This window comes from Lepus europaeus, chromosome 11 (assembly GCF_033115175.1).
Source record: "Lepus europaeus isolate LE1 chromosome 11, mLepTim1.pri, whole genome shotgun sequence".
Lineage (NCBI taxonomy): Eukaryota > Metazoa > Chordata > Mammalia > Lagomorpha > Leporidae > Lepus > Lepus europaeus.
The window spans coordinates 62,777,296-62,792,923 of NC_084837.1; the positions used below are offsets into that span (position 1 = coordinate 62,777,296).

The following is a 15,628-nucleotide window of genomic DNA, read 5'->3' on the forward strand; positions in this document are numbered from 1 at the left end:
TGGTTCACTCCCCAAATGCCAGTAACGGCCAGGAACAGAGCTAGGAATCAGGGAAGCAGTACAGGCTTCCCATGTAGTAGTAAAATAGCCTGGCATACAAAGTGGCACTGGAGCCAGTGCTATGGCATAGTAGGTTAAGCTTCCACCTGTGGCACTGGCATCCCACATGGACTCTGGTTCTAGTCCTGGCAGCTCTACCAGTGGCAGCAATCCAATTACTTGAGTCATCATCACTTCCTCCTATCGTCTACATTGGCAGGAAGCTGGGGTCAGGAACCAGAACTGGAAACTGAACACAGGTATCCCAGTGTAGGACACAGGAGCCTTAACAGCTAAGCTAAACACCTGCTCCAGTCCTTTTAAAAAAAACCCTCTCCATCCAGCTGAAAGCCATCAGATGGCCCTGGAGGAAGCCTGAGGGCTGGGATCTGAATACAGAGTAGAGATGGCAGCTTCTAAGCTCAGTCCAGGGCCAGATGATCATCAGTGTTCTGACTTCCTCAAAATGTCCAGAGGCCACTGAGCCCACTTTCTTTTTTTTCCCCTAAAGACAATTCATTCATTCATTCATTTTCATTAGAGAGACAGAGTTACACAGAGAGGGAGAGAGAGGTCCTCCCTCCACTGGTTCACTCCCCAAATGGCTGCAATCTGAAGCCAGGAGCCAGGAGCTTCCTCTGGGTCTTCCAAGTTGGGCACAGGGGCACTTGGGCCATCCTCTACTGCTTTCCAAGGCCACCAGCAGAGAGCCGAATCAGAAGTGGAGCAGCGAGGACTAGAACCAGAGCCCATGTGCCACAAGTGGAGGCTTAACCTACTATGCCATAGCACTGGCTCCAGCGCCACTTTCTATGTTAGGCTATTTTACTACTAACAAAACCCAGTAAAAATAAAAGCTAAAAGCATTAGTGAAAAAAGAGGAAAGTACATCTGGAAGTTACAACAAGAATACTCACCATTAAGTAAATATATAGAATCATCGGTTGGGTCCTAGCCTTTTGAGCAAGGATACCTGATTTAAAAATACACAAATGTTCTCCGAAGGGCTTTTGTTCATTTTTGAGAGGTAGGGTGACAGACTGACAAAGAGCTCTCATTTGCTGGTTCACTCCCCAAGTGCCCACAGTGGTTGGGACTGGACCAAACTGAGGCTGGGAACTGGGGATGCAATCCATGTCTCTCCTGTGGGAGGTAGGAACCCAGTTACTGAAGTCGTCACCACCGAATTCCAGGTTTTACGTTAGTGGAACTGGAGTCAGAGCCAGGTATCAAATCCAGGCACTTCAATGTGAGACATAGGAGTCTTTTTTAAAAAAAGATTTATTTATTTATTTGAAAGTCAGAGTTACACAGAGAGGGAAGGAGAGGTCTTCCATCTGCTGGTTATCTCCCCAATTGGCTGCAATGGCCAGAGCTGTGCTGATCTGAAGCCAGGAGCCAAGAGCTTCTTCTGGGTCTCCCACACAAGTGCAGGGGCCTAAGATCAGAAGTGGAGCAGGCAGGACTAGAACCGACACCTATATGGGGGGGGGGGGGGTGCCAGCACTGCAGGTGGTAGCCTTACCTGCTGTGCCACAGCACGGGCCCTGAGACATGAGAGTCTTAATTAGCCTTTTTATTTTTTAAGATTTATTTATTTGAGGGGCTAGTGCTGTGGTGTAGTGGGTAAAGCCGCTGCCTGCAGTGCTGGCATCCCATGTGGGTGTTGGTTCGAGTCCTGGCTGTTCCACTTCTAATCTAGTTCTCTTCTGTGGCCTGGAAAAGAAGTAGAAGATGGCCCAAGTCCTTGGGCCTCTGCACCAGCATGGGAGACCTGGAAGAAACTCCTGGCTCCTGGCTTCAGATCAGCTCAGCTCTGGTCGTTATGGTCATTTGGGGAGTGAACAGTGGATGGAAGACCTCTCTAGCTCTCTCTGCCTCTGCCTCTCTGTAATTCTGCCTTTCAAATAAATAAATGTTTTTAAAAATTATTTATTTGAAAAACAGAGTTAGAGAGAGCAACTTTCCATCTGCTGGTTCACTCCCTAGATGGCTACAACTGCAGGGAACTGAAGCAGAAGTAGAGCAGCCAAGACTTGAACTTGTACTTCTATGGATGTCACCACAAGCAACAGCTTAACTTGCTGCACCACAATGCCAGCCCCTTAAGCCAGGCCAAACTCCTGTTCCTCTCTGAAGATTTGTATAGCCACTTTACTCATCATTAGGGATTTGGTAATTACTACTCAAGAAGAAGCTCCATGACCTGAGCCATGGCCTCAGAATTCTACCCTCAGACCCCAAGCTTTGGACTGTCAGAGGCACATGTTAAAACCAGGAGGCTGGGAGCATGGTTACGGCCCAATAGTTCAGAGACTTGTGCCCCATATCAGAGTGCCTGGATGTGATACCCAACTCTACTCAACTAACACAGACCCTGGAAGGCAGCAGTCAATGGCTTAAGCCATTGGTTTCCCACCTGGGAGACCTGGACTGAGTTCCTGGCTCCCAGATTCAGCCTTGGTTGTTGCAGGCATTTGGGAAGTGAACACGCAGATGGGAGATTTTCTCTCTCTCTGCCTTTCAATTAAATATTTAAAAAACAAAAACAGGAGGTTGGCAAAGGTTTACAGCTCCTCTCTGTGGGTATGCATTTGTCTTTACCTCCCCGCTGTGTGGGAGCATCCCTCTGGGAGGAACTGGGTCCACAGAAGCACACACAAGCTATTCTGATGAGAACAGGTTCGTATGGACACCACACACTGCATAAAAACATGGAAACTAGGAGGGAGGCTCAAGCTCAGCCAGGAAAGCCGCCACACGGAACAAGTGTGGACTATTCAGGGGTGGCAAACACGAAACCATATTTACAAGTCTAATATGGAACCTTGTACAGGAAGAAGCTCGGGGAGAAGCCATGCATAAAATAAAAAATGTACACACACACACACGTAAATGCCCACATTTTCACCCATGTCCTCCAGAAGGAATCAATCAGACCAGCCTCTTTCCCTAGGGTCCTTGCATTTATTACAGATTTGTTAAAGAAGCCACATGTAGGGCTCAGATCACTGCCTTTGCCCCACTCACCCCTGACAACTTACAAGGGAATGCCTGGGGCGCAGGCGTGCGTACCCAGAGGAGGCAAGAGAAAACACGGAAACGTGGCTCACTACACGTTCTACACAAGGGAGCCTGTTTCTCCCAGTCCCTCCCTGGAGCCTTCCCAGACCTCCAACCTGCAGCACCAGAGCTCAGGCAAGCTGGGCACAGAGGGAGGCGGCATTTTGGTCCAGGACACTCTGGGTCAGTCACTTCATCCAAGACAGTCACACAGGCCAGCCCCAAGCAAGTCCCCGGGGGCTTGCAGCTGTTGGCTGTAGGGAGTGGGAGCCTGGGCCTTTTCTCTCCCTGGATTTCTCTTTGCTGCTGCTCCTGAGCTCCACTGTTCCCTCTGGGCCTGAGACAGCTGCTCAGCAGGCGGCGGCGAGCGTGCGTGTGTGTGCGTGTGTGATTTATTGTTCTGCTGCCACTGGCTTGTTTCCGGCTTCTGGCTCATCCTCAGCTGCTGGCTTCTCAACCTGTGATTCCGGAGGAATCAGACACTGGACCTCCTCTGTGTTGATGGCGACTTTATCTGGCTGGAGCCACCTCTTGAAATGTTCCAAGGTGCTACAAAAGAGCAGGAGAGAGGGTGGCTGTATCAGACCTTGCTTGTCAATTACTTAATGAGGATCTCAGTTACTCAAACCCTGCATACCCGCCCACCACCAATTTCTTCCTACAATTGTTTTCACTGCTGACATGGGGAGACGAGCGTGCTCCTCTGACAGCTGTGCGTCCTGGCAGCTCAACGGCATCATTTACCCCCTAGTGGGCACTTTGGCAAAAAGCAGCACCAGAGCCTCCGAAGGCCAGATGAGAACAGCTGAAGAGCTGAGGCCTCCGTCCTACCTTTTTGCTCTTAAAATTGGAGAGAAGTGGCCAAGAGGAAGAAATACTCACATTCCAAGTTATTAGTGAGGCAGAAACCTCTTCGACCTGAGGCAGAAGCTCTGCTATACTTACAGCACTTCTCCGCTCTCAGTGTGCTGTTTGTTTTGGTTTGCTTGTGGGGCCTGTTTACTTGGTTCACCCTACAGAAGTCCCCGTGACAGAAACATCTGAGCGGCAAAGGCCCCCCGTAAAGGAATGGCCACTCTGCCAGGAGGCTGTCTTGCTGTCTGTGTAACTGCCAGGCTCATGGTCCCCTTCCCTAAGTACCCAGGATCCTGCCCCCTAAAGCTATTAGACATTCACCATAAAATACAATTGGCCAGAAATAGATGTGAAATTCGTTCCGAGCTCTTCAATAGCACAGTCTTTACCCAGGAAACACAGCTAGAAGAGCAGGTTCCAGTCATCGGCCAGGATAAGGAGAACTCTGTTGGTCGGTAGGATTTCTCAGCCCATTTCTCCCAGGCCAAAAGCACACCAGGAGGAGGGTCCCCTACCTGGCCGTCACAAGCGTGAAGACCCACACAAGTCCACCGCCTCAAACACAGACGTTGAAGACAAATGCCCAGACTGTTTCCTGGTGCTCATCCTAACATCCAGGGAAGCCGCCCAGACCTCAGAGAGCAGTGAGGCAGTGACTGACTGGTGGCCGAAGTGCGGGGGACCAGTGTGACGTGGACATGTCATCTTCACCCCCCGTGTTTCCCACAGGATTTTCAAATCACTTCTGTACAGAAGGGGAAATCTCAACATCTTAGGTAGGGACGAAGACCCAGAAACGTGCTATGTGATTTCACAGCAAGAGAATCCCTGCTGTGAATCCTGCAGGAGAAAGCTGTGTCTTTCTTTCTCAGAACTGTGGAGGAGGCAAATATTCAAGGGGAGACAGAACTGAAGTCAAAACCAAAGCCGTGATGGGCCAGGAATCTGTGCATCTCCAAGTCTTCTGTGTTTGGGCAGTCGAGGGCTCAGTGAGGTTGAGCCTTGAAGAGACAGAGAAGAGGACAGTTTTCATCATTTTCTGAGCCTACAGAGGGCAGCTGGCCTGACCTTAGCCGCCACACTGACTTCTCTAGGTTCTGGGGCATGCTGATTCAGGATTGGAGATGACGTTAAGTGAAAGCACTTTGCAAATTAAAATGGAAAACGTTGACTATGAAGTTCTAGTCATATGCTGTCTGTGGTTTCAGCAGCGGTATCTTCATCGACACAGTGGGACTCCTGAAACCCATGTTAGGGGCTGGCGCCACCTGTAACGCCAGCATCCCATATGGGCACTAGTTCGAGTCCTGATTGCTCCAGTTCCTCTCCAGCTCCCTGCTAACAGCCTGGGAAAGCAGCAGAAGATGACTCAAGTGCTTGGGCCGCTGCAGCCACATGGGAAACCAGGCAGAAGTTCCTGGCTCTTGGCTTTGGCTTGGCCCAGCCCTAGCCATTGTGGCCATTTGGGGAATGAACCAGCAGATAGAAGATCTCTGTCTCTGTAACTCTGCCTTTCAAATACATAAAATAAATCTTTACAAATAAATAAATATTTTAAAAAACAATGTTAATGATGTGTTGCAAATTTAGGTTGTCTTAGTCCCCTAAGACCATTTATTAAAATTCAGGTTTTGTTCTGCTTACTAATTTCTATTTTCAGTTTTTTTTTTTTTTTTTTAAGATTTGCTTCTTTATTTGAAAGGCAGAGTTACAGAAAGAGAGAGATCTTTCATCTGCTGGTTCACTCTCCAAATGGCCGCAACAGCTGGAGCTGGGCCGATTCAAAGCCAAGAGCCAGGAATTCCATTTGGGTCTCCCACGTGGGAGTTGAGGCCCAAGCACTTGGCCATTTTCCGCTGCTTTCCCAGGCACATTAGCAAGGAGGTAGATTGGAAGTAGAGCAGCCAGGACTCAAACTGGTGCCTGCATGGGATGCCAGCATCATAAGCAGTGGCTTTACTCACTATGCCACAGTGCAGGCCCCCTCAATAACTTCTTACCAAACTTTATAATTAAGAAGAATGATATAAATAATAGCTAGCCCTAATATTATGCTTACCATATGCCAAGCACTATCTAAACCCTTTACTTAGCAATTCTTTTTATCTTTTTATTTAGGATAGGGGGTGGGGGGGAAGCTCCCATCTGTTGCTTCACTCCCCAGATGCACAGATGGCCAGAGCTGAGAGCTGGGAACTGGGAAATCAATCCATGTCTCCCATGTGGGTGACAGGAGCCCAGTTTGTTGAGTCATCACCCCCTCCCTCTTAGAGTGTGCATGTGCAGGAAGCTGGGGTCAGAAGCCAGATGCAGGTACCAAACCCAGTTATTCCAATATAGGATACGGAGTGGCTGGACCATTGGGCTAAATGCCTGCCTGCAACCTTTGTTTTGGTATTTTTTTTTAAAGATTTATTTATTCATTCAAAAGTCAGAGTTACAGAGAGAGGGGGGAAGACAAAGAAAGATCTTCTGCTCACTGGTTCACTCCCCAGATGGCCCCAACAGCTTGGGCTGGACCAGGCTGAAGCCAGGAGGCAGGAGCTTCTTCCAGGTCTCCTATGGTAACAGGTACCCAAACACTTTCTGTTACATGGGTAACAGGAATCCAAACACTTCAGCCATCCTCCGCCGCTTTTCCCCAGGCCATTAGTAGGGAGCTGGGTGGGAAGTGGAGCAATGGGAATATGAACTGGCGTCCATATGGGATGCCGGCATTGCAGGCAGCGGCTTCCCCTACTAGGCCACAATGCTAGTCCCCATTTAGCCCCATAACACCTTATGAGGTAAGAGCTATCACTCCCACTTCACAGATCAGGACACTGAGGCACACACATGTTACTTTCCTAAGCACATAAACCAGTAAGTGGCAGAGCCACCTTCTTGGGTGTCAGGCACCATGCTCCTCATGGTGGCAGAATGCCTCTCCCTCCAGACCACCCGCAGGTTCTGTCCAAGTCCTGCCCCCTTCCCTGGCTGAACACCAGAGCCCTCACCTCTCAAAGGGTGTTCTGTTACTCATTTGGTTCTTCTCCCATGCTGCCTTGCATTGTATAGTATGTTTATATTCAAGGGGTCTTCAAAAAGTTCATGGGAGGGGCCAGCACTGTGGTGTAGCAGGTAAAGCTGCCGCCTGCAGTGCCGGCATCCCATATGGGTGTCGGTTCGGGTCCCGGTTGCTCCTCTTCCAATCCAGCTCTCTGCTGTGGCCTGGGAAAGCAGTATTAGACAGCCCAAGTCCTTGGGCCCCTGTACCCACGTGGGGGACCCAGAAGAAGCACCTGGCTCCTGGCTTCAGATCAGCACAGCTCTGGCCGTTGCGGCCAATTGGGGAATGAACCAGCAGATAGAAGACCTCTCTCTCTCTCTCTCTCTCTCTCTGCCTCTCCTTCTCCCTCTGTAACTCTGATTTTCAAATAAATAAATAAATCTTTAAAAAAAAAGTTCATGGGAAATGTGTATTAAAAATGGATTTTAAAAATATTTTATACCAAAATAAATTTATCTTTTAAAAAATTTATTTATCTGACACACAGAGAGAAAGAGAGAGAACTCCCATCTACTGGTTCACTCCCCAAATACCTTCAACAGCCCCTGACCAGGGCTGAAGCCAGGAGTTGGGAGCCCGGTTCAGGTCTCCCACATGGATGACAGGGATTCAACTACCGAGCCATCACCACTGCCTCCCAGGGGCTGCGTTAGCAGGAAGCTGGAGTCAGGAGCCAGAGCTCAGTACTGAATTTAGGCACTCTGATATGTGATCCGGTGTGTGAACTGGCACCTTAACAGCCAGGTTAAATGCCCAACTCAAATTATCTTTTTCTTTTTTAAGATTTATTTATGTATTTGAAAGGTGAGTTACAGAGAGAGAGAGGGAGAGACAGGGAGATCTTCTGTCTACTAGTTCACTCCCCAAATGGCCACAATGGCTGGGGCTATAACAAGATGAAGCTAGGAGCCAGAATTCTTCGTGGTCTCCCACATAGATGCAGGGGCCCAAGCACTTCCACTGTTTTCCCGGGCACATTAGCAGAGAGCTGGATCAGAAGAGGAACAGCAGGGAATTGAACCTGCACCCAGATGGGATGCTGGTGCCACAGGCGGCAACTCTACCTGGTGTGCCACAGCACCAGCCCATGAAACGATCTTTTAATTACATTTTCCATGACCTTTCTGAAGTACTATTGTATATGTCATCTTTCCCCCAACTAGTTCTAAGGAACAACAACATCAAAATGAATATAAAACATCCTTAAACTCCGCCTCCATGAGACCAAGTACAGTGCCATCACACTGTAGATGCTAATAAATTCATTCATGTAGTCTAAACACATTTATTGAGTGACTGTATATGACAGAAACCCTATAAGGCCGTGGAGGTTCAGGAGAAGACACAGGTCTGGCTGTTGGTTGATTACTACTTTCTCAAGTCTTAAAAAGACAGGGGCGGGTATTTAGCCTAGCAGTTATGACTGTGTCCTGGGGTCGGCACTGTTGTGGGCATCTGGGGAGTGAACCAGATGGGGTTCTTTCAGGGTCCGTCTCCAACAAATAAATAATATTTTTTAAGTGAAGACAATGGTTTGTCTTCAGTTCTAGTCAATCTGTGACCAAGATGTAGCTGGGGTGTTTGCTTTTTGGCAAAAATACTCATTCTCAGAAATGTGCTGGGCTAAGAGCAAATAAAACAGCTTTACAAAAGACAATTTCAGCTCAGGAGAGCTGATGCTGGTATTTAATCTGGGGACTAAGATGCCACTATCCCTGAATTCTTTAGGGAAAGAGAAATGCCCTCAGTGAATAGACTGGCACCTGCATCTGGGCTGGGAATAAATTACCTCTCATCAGAATCCAATCCATCCACAAAGAACTCGGACGCTAGCTTCTCCTGGAGGAAGCGATCCCAACACTCCTTCTTGGCTTGGGCCAGGGTTCGAAGCATGTCCTTGGAAGTCACTTCCTGATTTAAACCTTTGATTCTTCTCAGTTTCTTCTCTAAAGAGAGAGGAAGTGCAGCTTAACAAGGAAAGTGAGTATGAAATGACATTTTAGCCAAATCTAAAGGGCAAAATGCCAGGTTAAAATTCTCTTGCTGATGAGTTCTCCTGTACTCCATACTTCCTGCAAAAGAGAGCTCACTGTCAAAGCACAGATGAAAGGGGAGTGGAGATTCTTCTTTTTCCTTCACAATGCCCTCATCCTGCATTGTAGCAAATAAATCTTCAACTGCAGAAAAGGAAAAAGCCATAGGTTCTCATAAATAAATGAATGGCATGTTTTCTTTGAAATCACAGAGGCCCAGCAGGCACCTCTCTATGGAATCCTTGTTCTCCCTGTCTGACATGTGTATACTATCGTCTATTTTGACTCCTTGAAAATAAAATAATCTCTCTGAGGAGTCAATAGTTTTTCTTTTTTGTTGCAGCAACATGAAGTGGTTTCCAAATCTCCTGAGAAAGAATTAGAGAAAGTGATGAGAAATCCAATGGTTCGTTAGACACTGGTTCATTAACTCGATGAGAAGTCAATAATAAGAGACCTTTAAGTTCTTTATGTGGGATTAAATTCTTGATTAAAGAAAAAGAGTCTCCCAAGATTTTTTTAAAAGTTGTTCAACTTGTGGCCTGGATATTAGAGCCGAATAAAAACAGACCTCCTGTAACTCCCTGGAGAGGGTGCCCATGGCTTCCTGACGAGAGCTGCTCCTCTCTGCACTTCATGTGTAATTGTTGGACAGATTTCCTTTTCTGTGATACAAGAGAAGACATTGCCATTTACCTTCTGTCATAATTTAGTCCTGCCTTCAACTATAAAACATGGGTAAATGATGGCCGTGTTTGGTTTTTGTTTTTGTTTTTAGAGGAGGGAAGATGAACATCAAGCCCAGAACAATAGAAATTGTATGATTTGCAATGCTCCTTTCACTTCTAAACAAGTCATACCAGCTAACAGTCACTGACTGATCAGAACAATACACTTTTTCCCCCAGTAAGTTACCACCAAGAGCTCACCCATGTGAAAAAAACACCTTACAGTTGATAAATGTTAAAATATTGAAGGGTTTGGTTTTCTCTTTGAGGATGGAAAAAAGATTATTCATATTTCATGCTTTTTAAAGATTGATTTATTTATTTGAAAGTCAGAGTTACACAGAGAGAAGAGAGGCAGAGAGAGAGAGAGAGAGAGAGAGGTCTTCCATCCGTTGGTTCACTCCCCCAGATGGCTGCAACGGCCAGAGCTGAGCTGATCCGAAGCCAGGAGCCAGGAGCCACCTCCAGGTCTCCCATGTGGATGTAGAGGCCCAAGGACGTGGGCCATCTTCCACTGCTTTCCCAGGCCATAGTAGAGAGCTGGATGGGAAGTGGAGCAGCCGGGACTAGAACCGGCGCCAATATGGGATGCCGGCACTTCAGGCCAAGGCGTTAACCCACTGCGCCACAGCGTAGGCCCCTGGCTAAGTTTTTAATTGTTGACCTTAACAGTAGATGCTCTTGGGGTTAAGCTGCAACCTGAGATGCTGGCATCCCATATGGGCACTGGTTTGAGACCCAGTAACTCCACTCTTCCAATCTGGCTCCTGCTAATGTGCCTGGGAAAGCAGTGGAAGATGGTTCACATACTTGGGCTCCCGCACCCATGTGAGAGATCCAGAAGAAGCTCCTGGCTCCTGGCTTTGGCCTGGCCCAGACCTGGCTATCGCAGCCATTTGGGGAGTAAATCAGCAGATATGAGATCTCTCTCTCTCTGTGTCTCTATCTCTGCCTCTGACGCTCTGTCTCTGTCTCTCTCTGTCTATCTTTCCCCCTCTCTCTGTGTAACTCTTCCTTTCAAATACATTTTTAAAATCTAAAAAAAAAAAAATGCTCTTTTCTATAAGTTTATTTGGCAATAAAACCAACCTCATATTGTCCAACCTTGGCTGTCACGGTGGAAGGTACTCTTCTAGGCAGGGAAAGGCCTTTCCCTCTATGGGTGTGCTTAGTTCTTGGTATGTCAAGCAGCCCCAGGCTACTACACACCCCAGATCTGCCTGCCATTGTCTCCCAGGCCCTGCCACAGGCAACAGAAATGTCTCATCTTTTACTTACAGAAAGAAACTTAACCTAACTTCAGAAAGCATCACGGCAGGTTTAACTTTCCAAACCAGTCTTCACTAGTCAAAATCCTCACTGTTGCCATGGAAGTTTCTTTTTTTTTTTTTTTTTTAATTTTTGACAGGCAGAGTGGACAGAGAGAGAGAGAGACAGAGAGAAAGGTCTTCCTTTGCCGTTGGTTCACCCTCCAATGGCCGCTGCGGCTGGCGCGCTGCGGCCGGCGCACCGCGCTGATCCGATGGCAGGAGCCAGGTGCTTCTCCTGGTCTCCCATGGGGTGCAGGGCCCAAGCACTTGGGCCATCCTCCACTGCACTCCCTGGCCACAGCAGAGAGCTGGCCTGGAAGAGGGGCAACCGGTACAGGATCGGTGCCCCGACCGGGACTAGAACCCGGTGTGCTGGCGCCGCAAGGCGGAGGATTAGCCTGTTGAGCCACGGCGCAGGCCAACAAAGGAAGTTTCTTATAACACCTGGTTATACGGCACCAACAAGCCAAAGGATCTGTACTTCAGCTGTCTCAGCCTGTTGCTTCTTATCATCGTTAAACAGATGCCACCAGAATTTGCAAGCTCCTCAGCCAAGGCTGCAAGCATTAGTATCCTATCTCTGACAGCTTCCTGCCAAGCTTCACATTAGTGCCCCATCTTACATACTGTCCATCACCCACCTGTGTTGTTTTCATCTCTTTTCCCTTTAGTACATCATTCATGACATTCCTTTTGTTTTACCATTACTTTTTATCAATCATATAAGTTCTCTCTTTTTTTTTCCCTTGAACATTTATCTTATTATTTGAAAGGTAGAATGACAGAGAGTGTGGGAGAAATGAAAATAGAGAGACAGGGGTAGAGAGGGGAGGAAGAGAGAGAGAGAGAGAGAGAGAGAACTTCTATCCACAGGTTCACTCCCCAGATGGCCACAACAGCCAGGCCTGGGAAGCCAGGAACCTAGAACTCCATCTAGGTCTCTCACATGGGTGGCAGGGGTCCAAGCACTTGGGCCCTCTTCTGCTGCTTTCCCAGGCACATTAGCAGAGAACTGGATTGATAGCAGAGCAACTGGGACTCAAAATGATGCCCTTATGGGATGCTGGCATCAAAGGCTGTGGCTTAACCAGCAGCACCACAACACTGGCCCCCAGTCTTGGTTTGCGGCACATGCATGGTCTCATGGATATTTACTAAGAATACAATGATTCCCAAGAGTGGCCATCATGGTCCTAGACTGATAGGTCTTTTTCTCCCAGAATGGGATCATCTGAGTCTCTTTGCTGTGTCTGGGAGTTTTTCTAGAGATTTATTCACACTATGGCCACAAGAGAGCATGTGGTGTGTTCAGAAAATATTTTTAAAATAAAATGGCTAACAAGAGACAGAATGCTATGACACTCTCATTCCCAACAATCAATCAAATAGAACAGTGTTTCAAAATCCAGCATCAAAAATCCACAGATAGCTCTGGGACTCTGACCTTTACTTTCAGGATGGCATCAAGTTAAACACTTCTGGGTTATCTGAATATACTCATATAGGCCACCGATAGAAGGTAAGACAGTTCTATAGAATGCCCGGAAATAAAACAGAACTTAGATGAAATGATCAGAGGCAGGACTTAACAAAAACTGTGTAAGGAAAGGGAGTGTTTGACCACCAACCTACATCACCCCCTGAATTACATCTCACAGATACATGTGGTGAGGACAGAAAAGAAATCAGGTTTGATATAAAGGAACTTCAGCATGCTTCCCCAAACCACCAGCTTCTGACTGAGAGACAAGTCAGCAAGATGTAACTTACCTAGGGATGCTAAATACACTTCCGAATCCTGCAAAGGCGCCCAGGGCTTCACCGCTGGCTGCACGGGGAAGCTGGCTGCCTCCCTCTGGCCTCCACCTGCCCGGTGAGAATCCACAAAGGAGTCCGAGAAGGCGTTGTTGGCAGCATCTTCTTGGTCAGGATTTGGCAGACAGGGGCAGATTTCAGCCCAGAGATCCCTGCCAGATCTTGTGGCTGGAGTGTCAACACTCTCAAACATTTTCATCTGGAGTCTGAGCTACACAACAGAAGCTCAAGTGAGTAAGGACTGGGTTTAAGCATACGATATAAGTAGGCAATACTCGGGTATATATTTATTCGTTAAGGATAACAGGCTCTTAAGAAATTTAGTCGGGGCTGTTGTTGCGGTGTAGTGAGTTAAGCTGCTGCCTGCAGCGCCAGCCTCCTATGCAGACACTGATTCAAATCCTGGCTCCTCCTCTTTTTTTTTTTTTTTTTAAGACTTATTTATTTGAGAGGCGGAGTTACTCCAATTCCGATCCAGCTCCCTGCTAATGTGCTTGGGAAAGCAGCAGAAGATGGCGCAAGTGCTTGGATCCCAGGACCCATGTGGGAGACCCAGATGAGGATCCTGGCTCCTGGTTTCAGCCTGGCCCAGCCTCAGCAGCTGCAGCATTTGACAAATGCTCCAGTGAATGGCAGATCTCTCTTTCTGTCTCTAACTCTGCCTTTCAAATAAATAAATTGTAGAAAAAAAAAGTTTAACAAAACATGTCTTCTAGTAGATTCATATGTTACAGATGACAACGAGACAACTCATAGATCTGCATTGTTGTTTTCATAATGAAATTAGTCTTTACAAATGGAATTTCTACAAGCAGGCACAAAGGGAAAATATTATATGGGTCCACTTAGGTACCTAGAGTAGACAAACTCATAGAGTTAGAAAACAGAATTGTGGGGCAGGAGCTGTGGTGCCACGGGTTCTAGACCTGGATACTCCACTTCTGATCCAGCTCCTTGCTAATGCACCTGGGAAGAAGGGAAGAAGGGGATGATGGTTCAAGTGCTTGGAGTCCCTGCACCCACATAAGAGACCTGGATGGAGTTCCTGGCTCCTGGCTTCAACCTGGCCCAGCCATGACCACTATGGGCATTTGGGCATTTGGGGAGTGAACCAGTAAGTGGAAGATCACTCTCTTTCTCTCTTTCTGCCTTTCTCTCTCTCTTTCTCTCTCTCTTTCTTTCTTTCTTTCTTTTTTAACAGACAGTGAGAGAGAGAGACAGAGAGAAAGGTCTTCCTTCCGTTGGTTCACCCCACAAATGGCCGCTACGGCCAGTGCGCTGCGCCAATCCGAAGCCAGGAGCCAGGTGCTTCCTCCTGGTCTCCCATGCAGGTGCAGGGCCCAAGGACTTGGGCCATCTTCCACTGCCTTCCCGGGCCACAGCAGAGAGCTGCTGGACTGGAAGAGGAGCAACCAGGACAGAACTGGCATCCCAACCGGGACTAGAACCCGGGGTGCCAGCACCGCAGGCAGAGGATTAGCCTCGTGAGCCATGGCGCCAGCCTCTGACTTTCAAATAAATATTCTTTTAAATACTTTTTTAAAAGGAAAATAGAATGGTGGACACTGGGGGCGGGAGGAGGGATGAAGCAGGAGTTGTTTAATGGGTACAGAGATTCTATTTGGAAAAATGAAGAAGATGGAGATGGAAGGCGATTATGGCTGCATGACCATGTAAATACCAGGAAGTTGTACACACAAACACGGTTACAATGATACATCTTGCACTATATTTTACCACACAAGCACAGAAGAATTTCCCAGAAGGTGCTAGTGTGGACAGTGAACCTGTACTTCTCTACACTAAAATTACTCCTTTCTCAGCCAGTTAAATGCTATCTTCAACGGGACACGAAAGCTCCTGCACAGTTGGGTATGTGTATATGAAGAGAGTAAGCGCCGCTTGGCAAGGTGTCTGTCAAAGCAAGGGCCACGTACTTAACTGCAAGAAGCCGGGTTTTACGGCTCACGCTTTGAACGGTCAGAAAAACTGAACGGCATTTTCGTCTGTTCCCAGATGAAAGCTCGGGCACAATACTGATAAATGGTGACTCCTTAATTGGAATCCAGACTTGTGCGCTCCCAAATCCCTATTTTTACCCCATCCCAATGCTCTGGGAAGCAGAGTGACAGCAGCCCCAGCAGGGGTGGGCGGCAAGGACAAGCACAGGGCCTGGGGCCTTTCCAACTCTCCAGGCTTTTAGGTTAGGTACACACTTTCTTCCAAGAGGGGCCTTAGAGATTAGGAAGGCTACACGAGACAAGGTCAGAGCCCAGGCAGCGCACAGGCCCGAGGTAAAAGGGACACACGTCAGGGGGGCCCTGGGTGAACTGATGCCAGGGGCACCGTCGCCCGAAGTCGTCAGCATCTAAGCCAAACCGAAATTTTGCTCGCAACGGAGACCCACGGGGCCCTGCCCTTCGGGCGTCTAGAACCGCGCAGCGAACCCTGTGTCCAGACCCCAGGCAGGCAGGCCTTAGTCTCTCCGGCCTCAAGGACCGGCTGGGCGCGATGAATCAGGTCCCTGACACCCTCTGTGCTATCCCAGGGTCAAGCCACGGGGAGGATACAAAAGGCAGGGCATCCCAGCCCCTCCAAACCTACCGCAAACGCCTGCCCAGCAGCCCGCAGAAGCTGAACTCGTCGGCTCTGTCGCTGGCAGCCAGGAAGAAACACAGGGGGCGGAGTCTGAGTGACGGAGCCTAGGAGTCCTCCAATTACCGTCCTCCCCGGCCA

General features: G+C 48.1%; 1 protein-coding gene across 2 annotated transcripts; it reads right to left on the bottom strand.

Moving 5' to 3' along the window:
* Positions 1-1,380: 1,380 nt before the first annotated feature.
* Positions 1,381-15,573, bottom strand: CCDC32 (coiled-coil domain containing 32). Of its 2 annotated transcripts, none has more exons than XM_062205636.1 (4): positions 15,497-15,573; positions 12,848-13,103; positions 8,796-8,952; positions 1,381-3,651 (listed from the first exon to the last, which is right to left on the bottom strand). In XM_062205636.1, exons 2-4 carry the CDS (start codon positions 13,089-13,091, stop codon positions 3,495-3,497), a joined length of 558 nt encoding a protein of 185 aa, XP_062061620.1. In that variant the 5' UTR covers positions 13,092-13,103; positions 15,497-15,573; the 3' UTR covers positions 1,381-3,494. The 2 variants fall into 2 exon arrangements, with proteins under 2 accessions (XP_062061620.1, XP_062061621.1); XM_062205637.1 differs by having other exon boundaries at positions 12,848-13,098; positions 15,497-15,565.
* Between the last annotated feature and the right edge of the window lie 55 nt (positions 15,574-15,628).

Bases quoted from the DNA above. Each gene is read 5' to 3' on its own strand.
- CCDC32 (XM_062205636.1), bottom strand. From the start codon at position 13,091: ATGAAAATGTTTGAGAGTGTTGACACTCCAGCCACAAGATCTGGCAGG. The intron at 8,953-12,847 runs GTAAGTTACATC...CTCTCTCTTTAG, and splicing joins AGTGTATTTAGCATCCCTAG to AGAAGAAACTGAGAAGAATC. The intron at 3,652-8,795 runs GTAATTTATTCC...GCTCTTTTGTAG, and splicing joins GGATTGGATTCTGATGAGAG to CACCTTGGAACATTTCAAGA.